General features: G+C 42.5%; 1 protein-coding gene across 11 annotated transcripts in view; it reads left to right on the top strand.

Moving 5' to 3' along the window:
* The window catches only part of mpdz (multiple PDZ domain crumbs cell polarity complex component), a 241,481-nt gene that overhangs the window by 66,737 nt on the left and 146,766 nt on the right, over nt 1–27,978 (top strand). For 6 of the 11 annotated variants that reach the window (XR_013194649.1, XM_077202005.1, XM_077202009.1 and 3 more), the window contains exons 12-21: nt 541–627; nt 712–794; nt 1,600–1,746; nt 2,874–3,041; nt 3,893–4,066; nt 10,878–11,087; nt 13,306–13,413; nt 13,693–13,851; nt 23,676–23,787; nt 24,964–25,162. Coding sequence is in view for 10 of the 11 variants with exons in the window: in XM_077202005.1 (XP_077058120.1) it covers nt 541–627; nt 712–794; nt 1,600–1,746; nt 2,874–3,041; nt 3,893–4,066; nt 10,878–11,087; nt 13,306–13,413; nt 13,693–13,851; nt 23,676–23,787; nt 24,964–25,162 (1,447 nt within the window). In the remaining variant the exon portion in view is untranslated. The remainder of the gene's footprint in view (nt 1–540; nt 628–711; nt 795–1,599; nt 1,747–2,873; nt 3,042–3,892; nt 4,067–10,877; nt 11,088–13,305; nt 13,414–13,692; nt 13,852–23,675; nt 23,788–24,963; nt 25,163–27,978) is intronic. The other 5 variants (XM_077202012.1, XM_077202008.1, XM_077202013.1 and 2 more) reach the window with 2 other exon arrangements.

Raw genomic sequence — 27,978 nt, 5'->3', positions numbered from 1 at the left:
TTAAAAATCTCAGCTGTAATTTCTTCCAATTCATTCATCACACTGGAAAGGCAAGGTATAATGTAGCTGCGAACACGTACAATATTCCTTACAGTGTGCTCTGTTGTGTTCTGGACGTTGGTGCATATTCAGGGGTCATAAAATGTGGCAAACACTTTCCTGATAAATGCATAAATATGGAGAGAATACTTGAAGATATTACACCAGCAATGTAAAGCCAGAACTGAGATCTAACTTTAACCCAATAAGAAAGAGAAAGAAAATTTGGTTGATCCTCTTTTTGTGTGCAAGCCCCACAACCGCTGCACCATATTTAGAGTAAAAATCCTCACTCATCCTTTCATCACAATCCTAAGAAGCCTGTTATTATATAAAGAGAGTTCAAACCAACAGGGTCACACATAACTGATGCCACTGTGTTTTTGCCTTTGTGTGTGTGTGTGTGTGTGTGTGTGTGTGTGTGTGTGTGCGTGTGTGTGTGCGTGCGTGCGTGCGTGCGTGCGTGCGTGCGTGTGTGTGTGCGTGTGTGTGTGTGTGTAGATGAGAGACTGTGTCTTACACCAATGGAAAACGCCACACCTCAGTCTGTCACGGTTCAACCCATCAGAACTCCAGAAAGACATGACGGTGAGAGACTTTTGCCATTTTACGACTGATATCAGTGAATTGACATGCAGTGACTGGCAGATAATGTTGTCATGTCTCTCTCAGGTCCTGTTAAGCTGAGCTCGGAGGAGGAACACAAACTTTTCCAGAAGTGGCAGAATGAGCTCAGCGTCTGCAGTGAAGTCATTGTGAGTAACTCGTTTATGCCTGATTTTTTAATTAGAAGGACTTTTTTGTCACAGAGTATGATTTAAAAGAAAGAAAAATTATACCTTTGTACATTTTTATTGTGTCTCTTTAATTTCCTTTTCATAGTTAATTGTGTTGTCCTATGTTATTTACTAATACTGTTTACAGTTAACTAATTTAATTTGTAGCTATTTAAACTAATTTGGAATTAATGTGTATAGTTTGTCATTTATTTATAACAGATAATTGCTGTTCCCAATACTGCTGTCACAGAATAGGTTTTTTATTATTATGTAAATGAGAAGTGACAGGAGCACATGGCATGACCATGGTCTTTTGATTAAGACCATGGTCAGATCTTTATGCCTGGACATGGGATTTTTTTATTTTTTTAACGTCGATGAAGAATAGTTTGCAAACATTTAATTTAAGATTTTAAGATCATTTAACTTCAGAGTGCTCCTTATTACCCCTATATTTACCATTGTTAAAAAGTACACTTTAGTATACTTAAAAAAAGAGAGAACTTATGGAAATAATATATTTGCAAACTGCAAACTGAATGTAATGTTCAGACTGAATGTAATGTTCTCGAACACATTTAATCTGATATTTATTACCACTAACATCAAAATCTATTTGTATATTTGGAGTGAATATAGTCAAATGAACTATTTTGTAGTAAAATATAGTAGAATGGAGTAAAAGTAGACTACACCTGTGGCTCATGCTGGAGTAAATGAGGGCTTTTTTAAAGTTTGAAATGTTTTTTGAACGATTCAGTCATTCTGTGTTAATGTGCAGGTGGCTCAAGTAGAGAAGTTCAGTGAGAACAGCGGTTTAGGGATCAGTCTGGATGCTTGTGCTGGCCATCACTTCCTTAGCTCTGTACTTCCTGAAGGACCTGTCGGACGATCTGGAAAGATCTGTAGTGGAGACGAACTGCTAGAGGTAAAACCAGCACACAACAGGGTCACCACCATAAGAAACAACTGACCACCAATATGTGTAAATAATTTAAATTATTATTGGAATTTGGCCCAATTTTGATTACGTATGTGTCATGTGTCTTTAATTAATCAAATTAGCCAAACTAGGTTAAGTCGAGATTTCCATTGCTAAAAATCCGAAACAAGACAGTAGACTTATGCCTGTATTAACTGTATTATCCTGGATACAGGAATATTCCAATAGTTACGAGGCTTGTAAATGTTTGGAATGTTTGGAAATGTTTGGAATAAGGGCTTAACCAGAATATGGACCTTAGTCAGAAATATACAGTACCGTTCAAGTCGTTTTTAATGTTTTCTAAAATAAGTCTTTTCTGCTCACCAATGCTGCATTTATTTGATCAAAAGTACAATAAGAATAGTAATATTATTAAATATTATTACAATTTAAAATAACTTTTTTATTGATATATATATATATAGGCTATTTATTTTAAAATTTAATTTATTTATGTGATGCAAAGCTGAATTTTCAGCATCATTACTCTATTGAGGAGAGACCCTGAAATGATTGTAAAGCGCTTTGGGTGTACAGTAGTACATATGAAAAGCGCTATAAATGCCTCATTTATTCATTCATTCATTCATTCATTCATTCGATTCTTCACTGTCACATGATCCTTCAGAAATCATTCTAATATGCTGATTTGATGCTAAAGAAACATTTAGCATTATTATCAGTGTTGAAAACAGTTGTGCTGCTTGATATTTTTGTGGAAACCGTGATTTTTTTTTTCTGGATTCTTTGATGAACAACAAAAAAAACAGCATTTATTTTAAATATAATGTTTTTGTAACATTAGGTTTTTACTGTCACTTTTGATCAATTGAATGCCTCCTTACGGAATAAAATATTAATTTCTTTAAAAAAATCATATTAAAACTTTTTTTGTTTTGTTTGTTTTTTTGTTTAATGGCAGATTCTTAAACTTTTGGATTTAGTCTCCTCAATGTTAAATATTTGGCTGATTTAAAAAAAAAGCATAAATACACACGTTGACACCAATAATAATGTTTTACTCTTCATTATTCTCTAAATATTCATACATTGTGCATGTGTTTGTTCAGGTGAATGGCATTCCTCTCAGAGGAGAGAATAACAAAGAGGTTGTTGACATACTGAAAGAACTTCCTGTATCTGTGACCATGGTCTGCTGTAGACCCGCCCCTATAATGACTGACAGCCAAACTGACCAACCACAGCCAGAGGATGTGGCCACAGATTCCATAGTTCGGGTACATTAGATTTAATATGTAAGATTACATGCATAAAGGATAATGCACAATCAATTCAACATTATTGCAAAACAGTCTGGTTGTTGTCTTTTCTTTCCACCAAGAAAACAAAATTAAAATATAGTTCAAATTAAACAGCCATAAGTGCAGTTTTAATAATGTTTTTAATTACCTGTTTTCATATTATCATATATGGACCATATGTAGTATTTCGGTACTTACAGATTTTTAGTAGTTTGTCCTAAATATATATATATATATATATATATATATATATATATATATATATATATATATATATATATATACATATGTGTGTGTGTGTGTGTGTGTCTGTGTGTGTGTGTGTGTGTGTGTGTGTGTGTGTGTGTGTGTGTGTGTGTGTGTGTGTGTGTGTGTGTGTGTGTGTGTGTGTGTGTGTGTGTGTGTGTGTGTGTGTATATATATAATATATAATATAATATATATATATATACTTTTTTTTAAAATAATGATTATTCAAGTTGTTGTTAATCGTGAATCGAATTGATCTTCTGTTAACCCAAATCTGTTTTATAATTGGTTCATTTATATTGATCAAGTTATTGACTTCCACAAGCTGGAGTAGTTCAGTCAGACTTTCCTTTGTTGGGATTATATCAGATTACACGTTATAATCTCTGTACATCTCAAGTTGCTCTCAGAGGATAGACTTTCATGTCCAAATGCCTGACACAGTTTATCTATCAATAAAAGGTGTGTTTTTGCATCCACCCAGTTACATGAGGTAGATTACTATTATGTTTTATGCTTCTGAACAATTATTAGGGACTTAATGAGAAACAAAGGTTATGCTCACCTTGTTTGTGTAGGTGCAGGATGATTTTGAGAATTTCCTGGTCTTTGGCAAATCAGAGGACAGCCTGAAAGATCATGTGACTGAAGAGCCCACCGGAACGCCTCTAGCTATGTGGGAAACGGAGATTCAGGACATTGAACTAGAGAAAGGGGAGAGTGGGCTGGGCTTCAGCATTCTGGATTACCAGGTGAGAAAGTTGGAGGACCTTCCAAAATTTAGATCATCACATGAGAAAGGAAGAATCTCAATTCCAATTTCACAAATCAAATATAAAGCAGTAACTCATGAGTTTGATATTGAATTGTGAGAATTTTTTACTGATCCATTGAAAGAACTGGCTCATGAAAAGCATCTGTTTGTGAATCAGATATTAAGAATATTTTAAAAATGCATGATAATATAATATTAATGAAATAATAGGCCACTTAAGTGCATTTAAAGAGAGCACACTTTCATGACTGTTTCTCAACACACTTAAGTAGGCCTACACTTTTGAAATGTGTGCTTTGTAATGATGTCAAATTGAACATTTTACTTTAAAGTGCATTTTAAAAATCTATTTTAATAATCTTTTGTGCTTTAAATAGGTGCACTTATTTTGATGTGTTGACTATCATACTAAAGAGCATATAAAGTACTTGATTATAATGTTAACTGTAGTATGTCAAGCGATTCAATTTAAGGTTAATATATTTTACTAAATTGCAACTTCATCATTACAAATGTGTAACTACAAATATATTTAAATACATGCCATGCAAGTTTCAATTGAAATTATATTAAAGTATATTTTAGTTTACCATAAATGCTTGTCAGTAGGCCTACATTTGGCAGTACACAACCAGGGCTGTATGTTAACCTTTATTGCACGTAGCTCTGGTACTATAGAGGTTGAAAGTTTTGTAGCAAAAGAGTAAAACGTCTGTTACCATCTTTGAGTAAAAGTAAAAAGTTCAATAAAATACAAAACAGTATTTAAGAATAAATCTGATAATAACAATTATCTGAACAATAATAACATATCGTACTCGGTTACTAACGTAACCTCGGTTCTCTCTAGAAGAGGGAACGCGTCAGTAATGTGCGGTGAAATCTTGTCATGGGTAGGCTGTGACCTATCAATGTGGCATATATGTTCATATATTCATTCAGTTAATGTAGAAACCCAAGTTCATATCAGGCATCATCACATCACTGCCTGTATACAGCAAAGTCAGTCATATGTGAGGCTAATGCACAATCAAATCTAATAATCAAATTAATGGACACAACTATCTTATGACTTATACAACAAACAAATGTTATGTGCGGGACACAGTAAGAGAGGGAGGCGGTGCGTTGTCAGCGACCCGACAAGCAGCCTAGTCACTCCTTCAAAATGCGCAAACGCGCACAGACAGCCACACACACACTATTGGTCTGGTCACTCTGGTGACGGTGCACCAGTATTTGAATAGGCTACAGTCAGAAAGCATTGTGTCAGCAGTACAGCTTTAAAGTACAAAAACGGCTTATTCGCTCCTACAAACTGCGTTAGGCGCACACACCGACACGCAATGAGTGTCTGGCGACGGCGCACCAGGATTAAAAAAAGAGAACTACAAAACAGCATTTTAACCCTTACGAAATGCACCATAATCGCACAGATAAACCTACAGTACAAATGTGGCAGAGGTGACGGCGCACCAGGGTATGGAAGAGAGAACATTTTGGTGTCAGCGCACAGCAGGCCTTTAGCCCACCATCAGACAACATACACAAGCCAATATAAGGGTTTTAAAAATAATCAATAAATGAATAATTTACGTTTTAAAGGGGGTGCTTACTTTTATTTGTAGACAAAACTCCTTTTCCTCGATTTACTGAAGCCTATATGTAAAACTCATTTCCTGCTGCACAGCTAACGTTAGCACAGTGAGCATATGGCTCGCCCATAGGCTGTGCTGCGGCAACTGCACATCCAATGGCGCGGGCGCCTCTGACGTGAATGAAGCAGAACAGACTTTCCTCCTTGGCTCTTATTTCCATTGAAAAGGAGATACTCATGAAATTGAGAAATACACCCAACAAAGAGGACTTTTACAACAAAGTAATTGACATCTTTGTCCATAGGGATAGACGCATGGACTTCGTCTACATCGGTTTCCCGTTAGCAACCACAGCTCTTTTTCTTCATAGGACGCTTCCAACGCTAGGCGCCGCTAGATACTAAGTAGCTTGAAGCGCGGAGTGAGTGAGAGCGAGTGGATCACGTGACATGAAGCAAGCTCGGTCTCAGCCTCAATGTTGATAATTCAAGACAGCATGAGAACTGACTGGGCATGCGCAAATCTACATAAACTACGTTCTATGGACCAAAGAGGCACTGCTAACCTCTGCCTCAATGGCCATGGCCTTGAATTTTCTGCATGAAACAATGATTTTTAGTAGCAAACAATGGCAAAAGGAGTACATTATATGTGTATTCCTGAAATTTTTTGTTAAAAAAAAAATATATTTGGAATAAAATAAATGCAATTAATAATGTGTTGAATTAATAAAGCTCTTGGAATTAATAAATGTAATGTCAACATTTCCTTTGGTGAGGCACTGCCTACCCTGACCGCATGTCCCTGGAACGAGTACTGCGTAATATCTTACGCTAGGGCAAAACCTCTCTTCCACGAGATATTGAAGCCAAAAATTATCCTTAATTTTGTATTAATGTAAAACGTGTTGCAGCAGCAATGCAGACATAGGCGAGACGGCTTGCGTGCCTATTGGCTGTCCTGTGGCAACTGCAGCAGCCTATCTAGAGAGGCCCCATGTGACGTCATATCCAATGGGGGCGCTTCGCGCTCTCTGCGTCACGTCCCGCCGAAACAGGCGTGGTCTGGGCCTATAAATATAGCTTGATGGCTGATATAATCTGGTTTTCATCGCTGAAGCGAACCAGCGTGTTGCAGGCACAGCAAAGATACGCAGTACTCGTTCCCTCTTCTAGAGAGAACCGAGGTTACGTTAGTTACCGAGTACGTTCTCTTACGAGAGGTGCTCTCGTACTGCATAATATCTTACGCTAGGGGAACACTATGCAAAACGCCGTGCGTGCTGGGATCCACTAGCCTGGCAAGCCAGACCTACATCAAGATGTTAGGTCTGGGAACTCACAGATGGCATACCTCAATCCGAGGGGCGGGATAAACGGTTGTCTTTCAAATTCCCTCTGCACGCAATAGGACAGCGTCAGTGCTACAACCAACCAGAGCAACGAACGGCTGTGGCTGAGTGAGTTCCATGCGTTATTCCACCAGCGGAGCTAGTTGATTTATTAAACTTATGACGTATCCGGTCGTCAAAACTTCGAACACATCTTCCTTTTTTAAGAATGACTTAAGTGACGTACTCTTAACTCCAAATCATCCAGAGTCGCGGCCAAAGCCGATTCGAAAGACCGCTGTTCGCCAGCTGCATCTTCTTTGTTTTCAAGTAGCAGGGAAATCACCTATGGAAATCACGTGGAACCGTCACAACTCTGCCGTCATTATGTTAAGCCCGCCCACCAACTCTATACACGATGTGATTGGCCTGACCAGAGTTTGGTTTTTACACCGGCAGGGCAGATACGGAGATAACCTGAGCCCTGAATGGTGTGTTGAGGGACTTAGGCACGTATCCATGCCTGGGGTTGAGTATGACTTTCGAGTCATTTGGCCCAAACTCCATACACGTCACGCTTACTGAGAGCGCTTGTAAATCCCCTACGCGCTTCACTGAAGCAAGATTCTTTCGTCTTTCAGATCTATTGACAGAAACCAGTCCCCTTGGCAAATCTGCGCAAGGATTTTCCTGGTTGTGAGCTTCTGAACTGGCGTTTCACAAGCACTTTGTTCAGCTGTCTCAGATCTAGAATGGGTCTGAGACCCCCGTCTTTTTTCGGTAGCAGAAAGTATCTGCTGTACAGACCCCCTTCGCTCTGAGCTTGAGATAAAGGCTCTAAGGCCCCTTTGCTCAATAGTTTCGCTATCTCTGGTCGAAATAGATGAGCTACTTTGCTTTTCACCGTAGTTTCGACCCGCGCCGTGTAACGGCAGGGGCGTCGAGCGAACTGTTGCGAATAGCCTCTCTTTATAGTGTCCAGCACCCACTCTGATACCCCGGGGAGTTTTGCCCACGCATTTGCATGAATGGCTAGGGGTAAAATGAGATCTGGGCTCTGGCCGCAACTGAGTGGCGGCCGGAGAGCCGCGGTGTGCTGTAAAGTGAACACTGCGCTTGCAGCATCTGAGGCGGGGGGCGCGCTGATCACAGCGGGCGGTCTGGCCGTGCTTGATTTCTCTATGGCAGTTTGCGAAGAGGAAATGAGCGGGGTGAAGCCCGTGGGTTTTAACATGTCTGTAAGTGAGTATGGGCGCGTGACAGCGGGCAGATTTACTTCACACAAAACACCGTCTGCCTGAGCTGACTGAATGTGTGTTGGTTTCGTTTTTACAGAAACCGCGGGACATGCATAGTGTAGTGTTTGTGGGCACTGGGTTGTGGGCACATTCACTACGTTTAATGCACAATCGACGTGAGTCGATTATATTTGTGCGAGCCCTGTACTGTTGCGGGCTGTGCTTGTGTGCAGTAATGAACACTGATTCGTGGGCATTTTTATTACACTCATAACACCATCGCCGTGGCCGGAATAGCAGAAAATACACTCTTTCTGAGAATTATCTGGGTCGATGTAAAAACGGCGTTCGTGTGCATGCAAGAGAGTCGTGTTACCGGCTTGTTGGCTGCAAAATATGCTGGAACAGTCACATTTTCTGGAACTGGACGAGCGGGAAATTCTGGTGGGAGTCCGGCCGCAGCGGCACTTAAACACCGTCGTTTTCCTAGCAGTGCTAGGAAGGCTTTGAGGCCTCGGGCTTGACTTCAATCCTTGTCCGGGGCCCGCGCGGAGGGGGGCGGTAGCCAGAAGAGTGAGAGTGTGGCTGTGACTGAGAGCTTCGAGCAGACGGCTGTTTCGAGCGACATGCTGCGGAGCTAGAGCGATTTGGGAGGAAGTGCTTCATAGTCTGTGACGTTTTCTGGGCCTCTGCGAATCTGTGTGTGAGATCTTTGATGGCAGATCCGAATAGGCTCGTTGGGAAGACTGGCGCGTCGAGGAACACAGAGCGCTCCGAGTCCAGCATCTCTGACAATGTCAACCAAAGGTGTCTCTCAGCAATGGTGAGAGAGGCCATCGTCCGCCCCATGGCCTGTGCAGGGGATTTTGCGGCGCAGAGGGCGAGGTCCGTAGCGCGTCTCAGATCCGGCACGCTGATAGCTCCCGGTCCTTCCTCGTCCATTTTGCGGAGGAGGTCGGCTTGGAAGATTTGGAGAATGGCCATGGAGTGCAGTGCCGATACAGCTTGCCCAGCGGCGGCGTAAGCCGTGCGGCGGCGACCGTGCATAGCGGAGGTGGCGCAGCAAGCTTTAGAAGGCAGCGCTGTCTTTGCTCGGCGTCCAGCTGAGGGCGGGCAAAGGTGGGCTGCTACGGCTGCTTCCACTGGGGGAAGAGAGAGATATCCTCTGTCTTTAGCACCGTCCACTTCGTGGAATGCTGGGGAGACAGAGGTGCGCACTCTGGCGGAGAATGGGGCGCTGCAGGACTTCGTGAAGTTCAGGAAGAAAAGGCGCAGCTTTGGATGCCGGTGGAGCGCGGTCCTTTTTCAGGAAGCATCCATCCAGTCTGTTGTGTGCCGGCTGCGCGGGCGCCTCCCACTCGAGGTCAAGGCTCGGCACGGCCTGTGAGAGCAGACGCATGAGTTCAGCCTCGATGCTGGCCCGCTTTCCCGGCGACGCGCGGGCAGCAGGGGGGAGATCCACAGAGGTCGCCCAGTCCTCGCTGTCCGACGCCAGGATAGAACAGCTGGCCTCCTCCGCAGATACACCTGCCTCGTCGACATCGATGGCGGAACCGATGGTAGACTGCGGCCGTTGTCCATCGGTGAGCGACTCAGGAGAAGCTGGCGGGCGAACCGGCGAGCTTTCGCGGGCTGGAGAAGGCTCGGGAACTCGCTGTGTGTGGCGTTTTTTACGGTGCGGCATTACAGCTGGTACGGGTGCTGGCTCGGCGAAGGATGCCAGGTGAGTCCTCAGAGTCGCCATGGGCAGAAGCTCGCAATGATGGCAGCCGCCATCGGCGAGCGCGAGAGCTGCATGGTCTTCACCCAGGCAGGAAACACAGATTACGTGACGGTCCCCGTCGCTGAGTGGGGCTCGGCACGAGCCACAGGAAGGCATCTTTAAAAAGACGCTAGCTCTTTTAGAGAGAGAGAGTGTGGGTCGCAGCGGGCCGTTTTGGCGGGACGTGACGCAGAGGACGCGAAGCGCCCCCATTGGATCTGACGTCACATGGGGCCTCTCTCGGTTGGCTGCTGCAGTTGCCGCAGGGCAGCCAATAGGCACGCAAGCCTTCTCGCCTATGTCTACATTGCTGCTGCAACGTGTTTTACATTAATTCAAAATTAAGGATAATTTTTGGCTTCAATATCTCGTGGAAAAGAGGTTTTCCCCTAGCGTAAGATATTACGCAGTACGAGAGAACCTCTCGTAAGAGAACATTATATTTTACAGAACAAACAAACAACATGTTTTCACACACACACACTTTCACACACACATGCAAAACACATGCTACTGTGGTGAATTTATTAATTTATTAAATTATTATATATATATATATATATTATAAATTATTAATTTATTAAAACAGTAGAAGTAATTATTAAAGTATGCCAACAGACCTATGCACTTTATCTTTGTCTAGTATAACTGAATATATATGAGATAGGAATGATACGTGGGTCAGTAATTAATAATTTCTTTAAAGAACTATTAACAAAAGTGAATATCAAGAAAATCATCTTCCAATATTTTTAAAACAAAAACTGAAACATCAATTCCCATTCATTGTGCTGGTCTAATATAATTATAATGTTAATGTTATACTCTCTGTGTATTCGTGTGTGTTCATATGTGTGCAGGACCCAATGGACTCGCTTAAGACGGTGATTGTGATTAGGTCGTTAGTTCCCTACGGTGTAGCCGAGCGAGACGGACGCTTGTTGCCGGGAGACCGTCTCATGTATGTCAACAATATCAACCTTGAGAGTGCCACTTTGGAGGAGGCGGTGCAGGCTCTGAAGGGAGCAAACATGGGTGATGTCCGCATCGGGGTGGCCAAACCACTGCCCGTAAGAAATACCAGACTCTACTTTCTAAAGCAGCTTTTTCCTCTGTACAATTTTCTGTGTTATTGAAACCTGTGGTTGCAGTAACGGGATTCCTTTGCAGGATCTTTGAATATTTCATGAAACAGGTTTGCTGTCCTTTAAAGCCTCAGGAAATGAAATCTTCTTAGAGGAGTGTGGCTGTATCTTTGTGAAGTGCTCTCAGGGGCTGTAGTTTATCTTAAACTCTTCAACTTTCCAAGGCTGTTATCTCGGCTCCATTATTCTGGGATTGTGTGCACATTTTGGCATCTTTCCTTTTTTTCCTCTCCCGAGGCCTTGAGGTTCGGGGCATAAGTTTGGAGCGTGTATGGTGGGTTGTCAAGTGCACTATGGGTCATCTGATCGAGTCTTTTTTTTCTGTTGATCTAATCTCGTGAGAGGCCTTTAGACTGCATGAGTGCGTCAAAACCCTTTTGTTCTGCTCTCACAAGTGCGATTGGGTAACTTCACCTCTTAATATGGTTCAAATGACTCACTTCCAAGAACTGCAATGAAACAGAGAAAGCATTTCTTCCTCTTGCCTTTGGAAAAACAGTGTACAATCAAATCTGTGACGTGATCATAAATATCAATGATGTTAAAATGTCTAATCAAAAAATTCAGCTCGCTTACCAACCTTGCACTACTAACATGCAAAATGACAGTGATTTCTAACCAAATCAAATCAAATTCAGTCTTTTATTCTGATCTTGGTCTGGGTGTTATGTGCCGTGCAAAAGAATCTGCTATAACACAGTAGATAAATCTGCATGGCATCAGTATGCAGGGCCGCTTTACATTTTTGCAAAAAGCATCGTAAATACAAAGAATAAAATGAAAATTCAGAGTAGAAACTTTTGTTAATGTTTATAAATTTCAGCATGTATGTCAAGCTCTAAAACAAACATATAAAAGAATTGTCATAGTATTGTTTGCAATATATTATTTCAAGTCTTCTGAAATATAGTATATCGAAAAGAGATGTATGAAATTTCTACACACACACATACAATTTTTACATACACACACACATATACATTTACATTCTACCGTGTTCGAGATTTTGGGGTTGGTACGATTTTTTTTTTTTTGAAAGAAGTCCTTTATGCTCACCATTTATTTGCTCAAAAATACAGTAACGCCCGTTTCACACATACTCCGTGTGCAGTGCGTATGCAGTGCGTGTTGTGGTGCTTATACGTACAGCAGCAGCATGCGCTATAGTGCTTTCACATATGCTGTGTTTTCAGTGCGCTACTGATCCGCAATTTCTGTCCACCAGCCTATCACGTGATTGCCTGCTGTGATGCGAGTGTTCCCCCCACCCCCTCCCCAAAATACATATCATATATTTTTTGAGGGGGAAAAAATCATAAATGATGGCATTTTGCAACTTTTGGGACTATAATCATACTTTTTTTCTTTTTCTTGACCCTGTAATTTAGTAACTGTAGAACACATTAACTGTAATTATGCGTATATGATTAAATTAATACAGTTTCTTGTCAATCTATGTCTATTTTAATGTGAACAATGCGCTGGCACTTTCATTTAGTGTGGTACAGCACAGCAAAAATAGACTCGGCGCGGAAACGATCTCTGCACTGCTGTATACGCACCACACCTGGAACGGATCGCCGGACCGCACCCGCGTGCAGTGTGAAAACCCTAACTTGTTAACATGGGTACGTAAAAAAATACGCACCGCATACGCAATGCAAACGGAGTAGTTGTGAAATAGGCGTAACTGTTTTTCTATTGTAACATATTGTAAAATGCTGTTTATTCCTGTGATGAAAATCTGAATTTTCAGCATCATTACTCCAGTCTTCAGTGTCACATGATCCTTCAGAAATCATTCTAATATGCTGATTTGCTGTTGTGCTGGTTCATATTTTTTTAAGTTTCTTTGATAAATAGAAAGTTCAAAAGAATAACATTTTATTTGAAAGTGAAATCTTTTGTAACATTATAAATGTGTTTACTGTCAGTTTTGATTAATTTAATGCATCCTTGCTGATTAAAAGTAAGAATTTCTTACCCCAAATGGTAGTGTTTGTGCATACATACATATCAGAATTATACAGACACCATGATATACCAGATTCTGGTCATAACACCCAACCTTAGTGTGGTTTAAACATGATCATTGAGTGGATGGTCACATGTCTAGAAAGGTGACACTTCCCTGTCTTTACAGACTGAGGATGAGGATGGCTCTTCCTCCTTTATATTCTCGGCTCTAGTCCTGACGGGGGGCTGTGATGATGATGAGGAGGAAGTTGTGTTTCGCGCTGAGCCTGCAGTGGTCAGTGCTTATAAAACACAACAAAATCATTTTTTTCAAAGCATGTTATTAGTGCAACGTTCTTGTGGAAGCGATTATGTCAGTTTATAGGACGCAAACACCTCTTTTTAGATGAGTAACATTTATTATTAACTTTTAGTAAGAGATGCATATGGCAGCATTGAAAACTCATTCAAATTCAGAAAGAATATTGCTAAGTCCATGGGTGTCATCCCAAACTATTTGAACTATAATTCTCTGATGCTATTATCATTTTTATCTACATAACAACCCTTCCAGATCGACTCCAGTGATTTAGACCTGTCTGACGAAAAGGCATTTGAGCGTAATTTTCTCGAGGAGGACGACGAGCTGATGCAGTCAATGATCGCTGAACATGGCAGCTTCTGCAGCACTGATCTGACCTATCAGATGACCACACAGGCCTCCACACCTAAGGTATATAGATTCAGCATCCAATCAGTTTCAAACATGCACATTTCATGACCAATCAGATTACATTTTGGGTTTACACTGAATAATCAAATACAAACTTTAAAGTATTTCGTAAACGTACCCAGCTAAGACACCTTTGGTATTGTTTGATCAATAATTTGTATAATGCAGCTTTTTCAAAACTGTTTTTGTGAAAAAAGCACATATTAGGAGATTTTTCAAAAAGACTAATTTAGAGTGTCATTTCTGTTGAAACTTGTGGTAACACTTTATTTTAGTGTCATTGTTACAAGTTACATGTAGTTACTATAATTACTATTTAATTACTTTAACCCTCTGAGGTCTAAGGGGTTTTTGGAGTCCTTGAGGTGTTCTGACATGCTCTGACATTTGTGCTTTTTTCAGTTATTCATAAACATGATAATGGCAAAGGTGTAAATTCACTCTATATAGCACAAACGGGGCCAGGGGCGTGGTAGCGGGGGGAAAAAGGGTACCGAGTACCCAGGGCCCGAGGCAGGGGGGGGGGCCCTTAGAAGACGCCGAGCTGAAGTCAAAAGTCCGTCCGTTAAAGTGTCTGAAATAAGGCCACAAAACCGATACTAAATATGTGTTCACAAGACTTTTGACTAATGGGTGTTGTTGCCTAGAATTTTTGCTTCAGAATGATCTGAAAATCATCCTGCCTAATCATTTACACAAAACAATACATTGATTTAAATTTTATAAGACACCTTTTGTTTGGAAAGGCAATATGCGTGGAGGCGTATTCACACCTGAGAAGACAAAGGCCGGATAATGTGCCACATACATAATGAGCTGCATATTAATTAGCCACACAGGTGTGTCACTGGGTCCCAAAGAAAGCAAGGACTAAAGAAATGATCTATATATACATATTTTTCAATTAGAAATTGTAACCAATTACAAATAGGTTACAATTACAACAACAATTACAATTTTAACAATATTTCAAGTGTATTTCTTTGTAAAAAGTATACATTTTATCATAAGTATTAAAAAAGGTAAGGATTCATTAGTTTGAATATTGGAACAAACACTATAATAACATCTTTTAACATCTATTTTTGACAAAACATCATACTATAGTATATTTAACTATGAGAAAAAATTGGTGAGCAAAAGCGTACCTATTTAATGTGACAGTAGTCTTTTTTTACAGTCAAAACTTTATAATCTATCCAAAACTAATCACAAAATCTTGTCTAAACATTCATATTTAGTCTTTGTTACAATATTTGTAACATATTGTGTATGATATATTAGCATATACATGTGAATTTGCAGTTTGTTGCTTATTCAGACATTTTATTTAAACATATTTCAGTCTATTTTTACTCATCTTAGTAGGCTATAGCAATATAGTTTGGATGTGTTCATGTAAACATAACGTTTACTAATGTCGGTGCGAGAGTGAATGAACGGCACAGACACGCGCTGTATAACTGTAGTAAACAAAGCGCGCACGCGCCTGTGCCGTTCATTGATCATTTAGCCTACACACAGACTTGCAATTCATATTTAAACAGTCTTTTTGCGGTTTACAGTCAGACACTATTCAATATCGATTAGAACAAAGCACTTAAGAACAAAGCGATTAGAAAAGCACTTAAGAACAAAGCGATTAGAACAAAGCACTTAAGAATAAATGACTTACTACATCAGCTGGATCCGTTGCTCCGCAAAATGAAATTACCAGCACTTCTGGTACATTTTCCAGGGTTATTAGATAGTATTATTCCTCACAGCGTAGGGATGCACTGTGTACACAGCTCTAGTAAGATACTTACTGAACACGATGTGTTTTGTAATCCAGTTCGTGGGCGTTGGCATGTTTGAATTGCTTGCCTTAGATCATTTGCGTTTCAATACTGCGCGCTCTCCGTGGGCGTGGCACATGAACACGTAATCAGGTATAATGAGCTGGAAAGAAAAAGACTGACATCTCTCTCTTTTCATACAGATTACATAAACTGATAATATTTTTTTTATATAAATTAATTCATTTAAAAGAAGAGAGTCCAAGCTTCATTATGGAAAAACACTCGTGCCTGTATGACGAGTTTTCGCGGAATTACAGTTAATTTTCGGACGCGTTTCAGAATGGACTTAACTGACAGAGAGAAGGCAGAACGCGCCTCATGTTTGTTTTTCTTTATTTGGCGACAAGCACAACACTTTATTTTTATTGTGATTATCCACAAAAAAAATAGACACTTATCAGGATCTAATGATGTACAACACTTAATATGTAAGATCAAAATCAACAGAGTAAAAAAGCGAGACTATCGCGCCCGCGCGATAGCCGACCTCAGAGGGTTAAATTGTGCATACTTACATGCAACTAACCCTAATCCTACCCTAACCCTATAGTAAGTACATGTAATTAATTTTTATTACTCTGTTACAATTACACTGTAACATGGACACCTTAAAATAAAGTGTAACCCAACTTATATTTCATGTAAATATATGAACTTTAAATGTAATATCAAAAACACACTGCAGTTAATTATTAAAGACAAATGTCTATTAAAGGTTATTAAAACAGTTTTTTGAAATGATGTCAGGGTTCACGTCGGTCTAGTTTATTCTTGGTTTTGTGACAGAGACCTGAGGTTCCTGTATTATCTTGTCTTTGGCTTGTCTGTTTGATTTGTTTCATGTTCGGAGCGTGGTGTTCATATTCCGGCTCTGAATTAAATTATGGTTACCATACGTAACCGAGACGTTCCCCTTCGTCAGATCACTACAACGTGAGTCAGAAGTGATTCTGACGAATGGGGATATCTAACAAAACGCAACGGCTGCTGGCCCTTCCAGCGCTCTGCTTGAGCCACCTGGCCTGACCGCAGTGTTGGGCAGAAGGAGGAGCTCTAAGCAGAGAAGGTCAGTCACTGCTGTTCTGCAAGACCCATTCAGTGTGACTTATTGGATAACGCTGGGAAAGCGTGCCCTTGGGGAAGGGAACGCTGCGGAAGCCACATCCTACCCCGGAGGGAGGCAAAGTGACGGATACAAATATGGACTAGCCAAGCAGGGTAGTAAAACATATGGCAGTCTCTAGGGTGGTTCCAGCCTAGTTATAGGGGGGAGAGAACAGCAGCAGAGACTCTGTCAAGGAAAAAACACAGGCTCGTCCGCAGAGGAGCTGATCGTGGAGGAATACACATATGGGGTCGCCACAGGGACAGCTACATATGGACACCCAGCCTAACATAGGTTCTACAACGCATACGAGTGTAGGCCTGGCGTCAGATGCTCCGCAACGTCTGACGCAGGGGTGACGGAGGAACTCACAGGGTTAGCCATTTCTGGGGAACGCTACTGGAGCAATTGACGCATGTATCCGGCCCATGGGGCATCCACTCTTCAGTGGGCCATCCTCTGCTTGGAGACAGCCTTTCCCTTCTGCTGGCCTCCATAACAGACGAAGAGCTGATCTGAGTTCCTAAAGATTTACGTTCTGTCCACGTAAAACTGCAAGGAGTGGACGGGACAGAGAAAAGCCAGGGCTGGGTCTGCCTCCTCCGAAGGCAGTGCTTGCAGGTTCCCTACCTGGTCCCTGAAGGGAGTGGTAGGAACCTTGGGCACATATCCAAGCCGGGGTCTCAGGACAACGTGACAGTTGGCCGGCCCGAATTCTAGGCACGATTCGTCAACCGAAAATACTTGCAGGTCCCCCCACCCTCTTGATGGAAGCCAGAGGAGTCAGGAGCACTGCTTTTTAGTGAGAGGATCTTTAACTCAGCTGACTGTAATGGTTAAAAGGGAGGTCTCTGCAGTGCGCTGAGCACCAGAGACGGGTCCCAAGAGAGTATAGAGGTGGGGCGAGGTGGATTTAGTCTCCTCGCTCCCCTCAGGAACCTGACGATCAGGTCATGTTTTCCTAATGACTTACCTTCAACTGCATCATGATGTGCGGCAATAGCGGCAACATACACTTTGAGGGAGGAGGGAGACGGCCTTCGCTCCAACCCATCTTGCAGGAAAGAAAGCACGACTCTGATCGGACATCTTCGGGGGTTTTCCCGGTGGGAAGAGCACCATTCAACGAACAGGTACCACTTCAGAGAATAGAGGCGCCTCGTTGAGGGGGCTATAGCAGAAGTGATGGTGTCTACTACCACCTGGGGTAGGTCACCTAGAGCCTCCACGTCCCGTCCAGGGACCAGACATGGAGTTTCCAGAGGTGAGGACGCGGTTGCCATAGAGTGCCCCGTCTCTGAGAAACAGTTCCTTCGTCAGAAAAATGGGCCAAGGAGGTACTGTCGCGAGGAGCATGAGTTCTGGGAACCAGTTCTGGTTGGGCCAATACGGCACAACTAACAAGACCTGCTCCTCGCCCTCCCTGACTTTGCACAGTGTGCGAGAAGGCTCACTGGGGGAAACGCATACTTGCGTAGGCCCCGGGGCCAGCTGTGCGCCAGTGCATCCGTGCCGAGGGTCCCCTCGGTCAGGGAATAAAACAACTGGCAATGGGTCGAGTCCAGAGAGGCAAACAGATCTATCTGAGCGGCTCCGAAGAAGTCCCATATCAGCTGGACCACCTGGGGATGGAGACGCACTCTCCCGGAGGCGTAGGCTGTCGTGAGAGCTCCTCAACTGCGCGATTGAGCACGCCAGGGATGTGCATGGCACGAAGCGACCTCAGATGCTTCTGACTCCATAGGAGGAGATGGCGGGCGAGTTGCGACGTGGTGGGAGCATAGACCACCTTGAAGGTTGATGTACGCAACGGTCGCAGTGTTGTCCGTACGGACCAGTACTTGCTTTCCATGTAGCGGCTAACTCGAGGCAATTGATGTGCCAATGCAGTTGAGGCCCCGTCCACAGACCTGAAACTGCATGCCCATTGTACGTGGCCGCCCAGGCGGTAGCAGAGGCATCCGTGAAGACCACAGCATGCCTGGACACCTGCCCGTAGAAACAAGGGTACGACCAAGGGCTGAAGGTTTGGAGGCAGTGCGGGGGGACGTGCACCCAGTACGTGCCGCTCTGCCACGCCCATCTTGGGGCTCGGCCGTGAAGCCAGTGCTGAAGCGGTCTCATGTGAAGCAATCCGAGCGATATTACTGCGGCTGCGGATGCCATATGCCCCAAGAGCCTCTGAAAAAGTTTCAGTGGGACCGCTGTCCTGCTCTTGATTCTACTCAAGCAGTTCAACACTGACCACACGCACTCCTCTGTGAGTCACGCTCTCTGGTTGACTGAGTCCAACTCCATACCGAGATAAGAGATCCCCGAAGGCCCAACAGGCTGAGGTGACGGAGCACCTGTGTTCGCACAACTGATCTCGAGACTGAGCCAGGAGTGTCGTTTTCGAAGTGGACCAATGGCTGCCTCCGCGACTTTCATGAAGACGCGGGGCGACAGGGACCGCCCGAAGGGCAGGACTTTGTTCTGATATGCGCATCCCTCGAACGCAAACCGCAGGAACGGTCTGTGTCGAGAAAGAATCGAGACATGAAAGTACGCGTCCTTTAGGTCGATCGCTGTAAACCAATCTTGAGGATGGATGCATTCGAAAATGCGTTTCTGCTTGAGCATTTTGAACGGGAGCTTGTGCAGGGCCCAATTCAAGGTTCGCTGGTTAAAGAACGGCCGTAACCCACCACCTTTTGGGTACAATGAAGTAGGGGCTGTACAACCCTGTCTTCATATCGGCTGGAGGAACTGGCTCGATCGTGTCCTTTGCCAGTAGGACATCGATCTCTACCCGCAAAACTGAACTTGGTAGGGCGCTGGGCAAACTGAATCGCATTGCCGAGTCTGATGGTACGGATGAGCCAGCGAGACGAGCTGGGAAGCACTAGCCAGGCTCCCAGACACCATGCAAGCGAGACCAACGGGACCAATGACAGGGGTGGGGCAGCGAGGTGGAACATGGACTCGGCTCGGGAGGCACTGAGGCGGCCCGAAGAGGAGTCTGAGTGTGTTGTGCCACACTTACCTGGTTTCAGGGTGGGGCAGAGGGTGCGTGGGAAGGCTTGGTGGCATCCCCGAACCGCACACTGCTGCTCGCTGGCGATGGAAGAGGTGGAAAGGAGTGGCAAGGCATGAAAGCGTCGCTCACTGCAATCCGCGTCCTCTTGTGACCCAGAGATGGAAGAAATTTTTCTTTTATTAAAGATGTGGGTACCGCTGGACTCCGGGGAGCCAGTGGCGGATCAGAAACAAAATGAAACAAAAGATTCTCCACCCGGTCCTCCTCCGGGGGAGGGAGAGGTGCGAACCCTATCTCCCGAAGAGCAGCTTCCTCCATCGTTGGGTCGCCCGTCTCAGGGCCGCTTTCCCTTACGCTTGCCGCCTGATTTAGCGGGGGCCTGGACGGGCTGGGTGCTCCTCATGCAACCGGCCACCTGCTGCCTGGGTGGAGGCTGCTGCTTAGGCTGAGCAGGGGCGGAGGCAGCCGCAGGGGGGCGCCCTCGGCAACGAGCAGCTGGAGGCGCCGCCGACGACTGGATGGAGGCAGCAGCTGGTCGTTGGGGCAGGATATGCTTAATCGCCTCCGTCTGCTTCTGTGCTGTGGAAAACTGCTTGGTAAAGTTTTCCACAGCGTCGCCGAAGAGGCAGGCCTGGCAGACAGTTGAGGAACCACACTTTGTCAGCCTCACAAATGTCTGCCAGGTTCAACCACAGGTGTTGCTCCTGGACCACTAACATGGACATCCCCCGACCCAGGGACAGTTCAGTGGCTTTCGTCGCTCTGAGGGCGAGGTCTGTCACTGTACGCAGTTCCTGCATAACCCCTGGGTCGGAACTACCCTTGTGCAATTCCTTGAGCGCCTTGGCCTGGTAGACCTGCAGGAGCGACATGGCATGCAGGGCGGAGGCAGCTTCTCCACAGGCTGAGTAAGCCTTATCTTGCGAGAGCAGACGAGAACTGACACGGCCGGGAAAGGAGGCATGGATTTCTCTGCCAAGAGGTAGCGGTTTTGGGACATAACTGCATCGCCACAGACCGCTCCACCGGGGGGATCTCCACATAACCCTTAGCTGCTCCGCCGTCGAGGGTAGTGAGGGAGGAAGAGGCACCAGAACGGTTTCGGGCAGAAAAAGATGCCGTCCATGCTCTGGTAAGCTCTTCATGCACATCCGGAAAGAAAAGCACTGGGGCGGGGCAATGAGAACCAACACGGGGCGCCCCGAGATACTAATCGTCCAGGCGCGAAGGTTCGGGACACGGTGGAGGGTTCCACTCGAGCCCGACACTTGCAGTGGCCCGGGAAAGCATAGCCGTGAGCTCTGGGTCTGACTCGGACAACGTTGGCACACCCGAAGGAGGCATCGCAGCAGAGTCTTCATCCCCAGAGGACATTAGCTCACCCTCCAATGCAGCGACCGACATTTGACCGACACCAGATTGCTCTCTTTGAGGCTCCGTGGGAAGCGATATGGAGGAGTGAGGGGCCTGAGGAGACAAGCTCGAAGTAGGCTTCTTCTGCTGGGAAGAAGAATAGCTTGATGGGGAAATAAGTGAAGGGGCTCCACCTCTTTCGAGGTAACGGAGTCTCGACCGTAACCATTTCAGCGTGCCTATAGCCCAAGCACGTAATACAGCGATCATGCCCGTCAGCCGGAGTCAAACATTGGTTGCATCTTGAAAAAGACACAGACAGATCGCGTTAGCTCTTTTAGAAGTGCTCTGAGGTGCTGAAACGCACAGGGAGATAGCAACGGCTACACACCAGGAATGCAACCTAGTGTGAGCACTCACTCTCAATTGTCACGGACACCGAACCAACAAAGCTGTGAAAACAGCTGTTTATGCTCTGAAGAGAAGACGCAGAGAGATCGCGGCCCTCGCTGTCAGCGCCGTCACACCAACACCACGAACCAGAGATTCTTGTTGGCAGAGACTCGAAGACACTCAGTAGATATTTGCAGGAGACAGGAACAGCACACACCATCTGGCTCTGAAGCGAAAGACAAGGATGCGAACGCACCTACTTCTTCGTTTATATATTCGCGCCGCGATGCACAGCAGCTGGTGCAATTATCACATGCCAATATGCAGTGGCTCGTTTTATTTCACTCGAAGTAGATAGGCTCTCGCAAGCGATCCCCATTCGTCAGAATCACTTCTGACTCCCGTTGTAGTGATCTAACGAAGGGGAACTATAGACTGAATATGTAATACGCATGTGCATGACGTCATCATCTTCAGAGATTTGCGTTTTTGTTGTTTACACAGAGATCGTTTTCAAAAACTTGCCCTTTGAAAGCCGTTTTCAAAAGTTTGCGTTCTCAGGCACCTAAAACACCATTGTCGTGTATATGTACGGCCAAAATGCAAAGAAAGTGTTAAATTTTTAGTAAAAAATGGTGTAGTGTAAACGGGCACCAAGAGCAAGCAGAGATAATTGGATAAACACAGGTGAAGCAAATGAGGGAACCAATGAGTTACCATAGTAACAAACAAGAGGATGATGCGAACCTAGGAGACAAATAAGAAAACTAAGCAGAGAAAAAAATAAATAAATACAGAACATAAGAATGTACAAGTGACAGTGCCCTTTTTAAATGTGCAGTTAAGTGTGTTAAGAAACATGGTCATGAAAGTGTACTCTCTTTAAGTCCACTTAAGTCTTAACTACAATAGTTATCATTATTATTATATTTTTAAAATACTTTAAATAGTGAACTATTACAATAACAGTATTTCTTATTACATTTTTAGTAATAATAATAGTAATATTTTTATAATATAAAAATATAATATAATGTAAAGTATTTTCAAATATATAAAGTCTAATAATATACAATTATTATTATTAATTACTCAATTTTACTTTTGAGTGAAATATTACAATGGCAATATTTCTTCTTTTTTATTACAGATACAAAATTACATAATGCTTGGCCTACAAACAAGCACAGCTAGCCTGAAGCTTAAAAAGTTTAGCCTGGCAAGCCAGACCTACATCAAGATGTTAGGTCTGGGAACTCACAGATGGCATACCTCAATCCGAGGGGCGGGATAAACGGTTGTCTTTCAAATTCCCTCTGCACGCAATAGGACAGCGTCAGTGCTACAACCAACCAGAGCAACGAACGGCTGTGGCTGAGTGAGTTCCATGCGTTATTCCACCAGCGGAGCTAGTTGATTTATTAAACTTATGACGTATCCGGTCGTCAAAACTTCGAACACATCTTCCTTTTTTAAGAATGACTTAAGTGACGTACTCTTAACTCCAAATCATCCAGAGTCGCGGCCAAAGCCGATTCGAAAGACCGCTGTTCGCCAGCTGCATCTTCTTTGTTTTCAAGTAGCAGGGAAATCACCTATGGAAATCACGCGGAACCGTCACAACTCTGCCGTCATTATGTTAAGCCCGCCCACCAACTCTATACACGATGTGATTGGCCTGACCAGAGTTTGGTTTTTCCAGCTCGAATGCCAACGGAGAGTTGCTAGACCACACTCTGCAGCAAAATAATTTTTGCTGCCGCTAGGGTGCGTCTAGATTTCTAGGCTATAAAAAAATTGCTTTTTAATTCACAATTTTATCAGAAGAATCGCAAATCGTGCTGCCCTACTACTGCCATCAGACAGGCAGTAGCCCGACTACTGCCCTACTACTGCCATCATTTGACCCACTCAAAATACCTTAGTAATAGTAAATACTAGAAAAGTCACCAGACCTACCGACATTGTGGTGTCCTCACTCCCATCCTTCTTGCCTCCCCACAAGACCCTTACAATCCGACCTCATCCTACTAACCTCTTTCATCACACTGTGTCCTTGACTTCAGTCTTTGATGTTGTTTTTGATGAGGATTCTAACCTTTTTTCCTCACAGGAAGAGGATTTCATTCCAGCTAAAACCGCAGATGAGACCCAGCAGCTAAACGTCACTGCGGGGAGCACTTTTGAGAGGACCATTACTGTGGTCAAGGGCAGCTCCAGTCTAGGTATGCGAATGGGAATGTGTAGTCCCTTGTGAAACCTAATGCAAAATCTGCATGGAGAATTTTTTTCAGACATCATGCAAAATTCAAGATAGCATGGATTTTTTTTGAGATGCCTACATTTCACCCGCAAAATTTGGCTGTGCAAAGGTCAAATACAAGATGAAAATAGGAAGCTGAAAATAGGAAGTTTTCTCCAGCCACTGATCTACAGTGAGCCTTTCACTTTTCACTAATTATAAATATTTGGATTTGGCTGTGGGGATCGTTCACCAGCAGTTAGGGACAGCTTTATCCCAGAGCAGCAATCCGAAGCAGTCTGCTTTGCCAAAATACACTATTAGGTTATTAAAATTTAATCTGAAGGAACTCTCGCATTCATTTGGGGGTGCTTACCATCCCTTTAGAACCGGACTCATTTTTTAATGTCACAGGTGTTAATGCTCTCTGTTTCTAGATTCTCAATTAAAGTACATTTACATTCCTGGCAGAGGATTTTTTTTTACCATGCTGACTTAACACCCACTACTAAGTGTTGCTCAAATGAGACCAAGATAGCCATGCAATACCCTCATTAGCAAAAAAAATGTAAGCATACAAATATCGGGCAAAATGGTTCATTTTAAATACACTTTAACTACAATGTCGCATCTGTAGGCACCTCAATGGGTTTTGGAGCAGAGTATCTATGTGGAAGGGGTTCATAATTACCACTAAAATGTCTGCATTTGCATTGCAAAGTGATACTTTTATTTTTTTTATTTTTTTTTAAATAAGTTTTCTTTGTGTTTCATTGTCTGCCTTCCTCACTCATTTCTTGTCACAGACACTAATTATGTTCAGCTGTTCACTCATTATCATCATCATTATTACTTGTATGTTCTGTTTCAGTTTAGTGTCCGGTGTCATCATTTAGTGGATGTGTTGTATGTTACTCTGTTCTTGTGGATTAACCTGTGGATTTATTAAATATTGTGTTTTTGCATATATCTTTATCTTCGTGTAACAAATTATACTAAATTACACAAACCACCCACGTGACAATAACATTATACTTAATACTACTATAATAATAAAATACTACTATAATATTAAAATTCAAATAGGGCATGTGGCTTATTTATTTAATCCATCTTATGGATTTAAAGAGAGCAAATTTTATACTCACGTGTGTTTCAGGAATGACCGTGTGTGCGGTGAAGGATGGAGCAGGTATGCTGATCCGCAGCATCATTCATGGTGGCTCCATCAGCCGGGATGGACGACTCGGGGTCGGAGATCTTATTCTGGCCATCAACGGAGAAATGACAGGAAATCTGACCAACGCGCAGGCGCGAGCCATGCTGCGCAGACACTCTCTGATCGGACCAGACATGGGGTGAGATGTTCAAACAAACCCTGATTCAGGAATTTAAGTTTAGCTTCTGTTCAGCTTCTCAGGCAGAAATCAACCTCTCTCTATTTTTGTTTCTTGACACATGGCTAATGACATTCCCTTCAGAAAGGGTTTGTGTTTTATTGTTTGACATCATCGAAACGGAGGATTTCATTTGTCTTTTTGAAGAAAAAAAATTCTGGTGCTATTAATTCTATAATTAAAAGAATCTCATGAATTATAAAATATACTGATTAATAATAAAAAAAAATCACATTTATCAATATTTGCTGAGGAAAGCCACCAAATGAATGTGTAATATTGTGTTTGCTGTTAAAAGTGGCTTTAAAAGGCTGTGTATTGTTTATTTCCATATCACTGAACATACACTACTGCTCAAAAGTTTGAGATGCGTAAAATTTTACTTGAATAAATTACTGATTGAAAAATTTGATCAAAAGTGACAGTAAAGACATTTATAATGTTACAAATTATTCATATTTCAAATAAATGCAGCACTTTAAAAAAAAATTTTATTCATCAAAGAATCTTGACAAAAACTCTTTTCAACATTGATAGTAATAAGAAATATTTGAACAGTAGTGTAAAGGCCTGTTCACACCAAGAACAATAACTATAAAGATAACGATAAAGATATAGTTCTAAAAATTGCTCACAATATTAATGAATAGCAGAGTTCACACCAGTGCTATAACGATAACGACACAGAGAAACAATATCGTTGGAACCTTTCAGAACGATTTTATCCAGCTGATGAATCGGCCAATCAGAATCCATCCTGCTGTATTGAGCTAACGCATATAAAGCGGCAGACAAGCATGCACTTATAATAAACAGAACGATATCGTCCGCTGGTGTGGCATTAATATAATTATCTTTATAGTTATTGTTCTTGGTGTGAACGGGCCTTAAGTCTATCAGGTCTAGTCTGTTACACACACGATTAATAATGACAGAATAAACTTCAGCGTCACAGGAGAACTTGCCACACATGCAGAGAGGCATATTTAGATGTTACTGCGGATCTTGCTGTTCTTTCTGTGTCTGGTAACACGTTCCAGAACTCCGGAATTTACATTTACAATAAAAGGTTAAACAAACATTCATAAAACATTACTCCCAAACCAGCACAGGCTTATCAGTGCCCAATGGTGATCCAGAACCCTTGTGAAAAAGAAGTACACTTTAGCATACTTTGAAAGAATATACTAAGTGCAAACTGAATGTTATGATTTCAAACACTTAATTGAACGTTAATTGCAATTATATGAAAATTAATTATGAACACGTTTATATTAAATGCAACTGTCAGAAATTTAGAGTCATTTTTATGTAAGTGCTTAAGTGCCTCTTTATGTAATTTCATAATTCTGTTATTTTTTGAAAATGTGTAATATTGGTAAAGTGTACTACTGTATGTACTGACAAGAATTTATGGTAAACTAAAATACATCTTAATTTAATTTCTATTAAAACTTGTATGTCATATTCAATATGTTTATTATTATAATATAATTGATTGAAATTACATATTTGTATTGTTCAAATTGCAATTTATTACATTTAGAATATATTAACTTTAAGGGCCCTATTTTGCACCCAGCGCAATTGTCTTTGTACACCGATGCATGTATTATTTGTATTTTGCACCCGCGCAAAGCAGACTTTTCCCTCCACAGACGCACGCTGGCAAACTAGGGAATGAACTTGCGCTGCCTGGGCGGTTCAGCGCAAAAAAGGAGGCGTGTTCCGGCGCAAACGATCCCTGGTGCTACTTTGCAGTTCCAGAAAACAATTGCGCCACTGACCTGTGAACAACGCGCATACACTGTAGATGATTCTCTCATCTACACATATGCATTTTCCTTTTTGCAAATGATACATTATTATAAGGAAAAATATTAAAACACGAGGGAAATCATTGTTGTGTCCATGACAATGGGAAAAATAGGCATAAAGCTTACACATTTACCCAAATTATTATATGCATGTTTAACCGAAGCTAATTTGGGTGGGTTTGTCGCATCCCCAATGTCACTTCTCTTTCTTTTATGGCCCTGGCGAGAACATTGATCTCCTCGGCTGAGAGCCGATTCTGAAGCGCGCCTGGTAAATGCGCAGTTATAATAGTATTGCACCATGGAATAAGCGCACCTCGTTCATCATGCTCTTAAATGGAATGTGATATAAAGCTCTTTTTTTCCCGTTACGCCCAAACCACACCTATGAATAATGAATGATAACCTATGATGATTTGCGTCGAGCGCAAGAGTCATTTATCCCGCCGGTTAAATAGCAACAGCGCCGAGATCCGCCCACAAAGTTACTTGCGCTTTGCGCTTGACACTTGCGTTTTAGATCGTTAAAATAGGGCCCTAAATGTGATATTGACACAATACAATTAAAATTCTAATCAAATACTTTACTTTAGCATGTTAGTCAACACATCAAAATAAGTGTACTTCTTTAAAGCACGACAAAGCTTAAAACATTTTTAAAACATTATTTATTTTTTTATTTGACATTATTACAGTGCACTTTTTCAAAGTGTACTTAAGTGTGTTAAGAAACATAGGCATGTACACTCTTTAAGTACACTTTTTAAGCCTTTTATTTAATTAATATTATCTGCAATTGCAGTTTTTTTAAAAACATGCTTTTTAGATATGAAGTACACTAAAAATGCTCACTAAAATACACTTAAGTGCACTTCTTTTTTACGAGGGAACCCAATGCAGAACTCGTGTCGCTGCAGAGAGTTTGTACTAGCTGTAGTAACTAGTAAGTTGCTTTATTTT

Source organism: Siphateles boraxobius, unplaced genomic scaffold, assembly GCF_051911475.1.
Source record: "Siphateles boraxobius isolate OS27281-9 unplaced genomic scaffold, OSU_SipBor_1 48, whole genome shotgun sequence".
NCBI lineage: Eukaryota > Metazoa > Chordata > Actinopteri > Cypriniformes > Leuciscidae > Siphateles > Siphateles boraxobius.
Note: the sequence above shows the minus strand (reverse complement) of the source record. Positions and strands in the feature narration are given on the sequence as shown.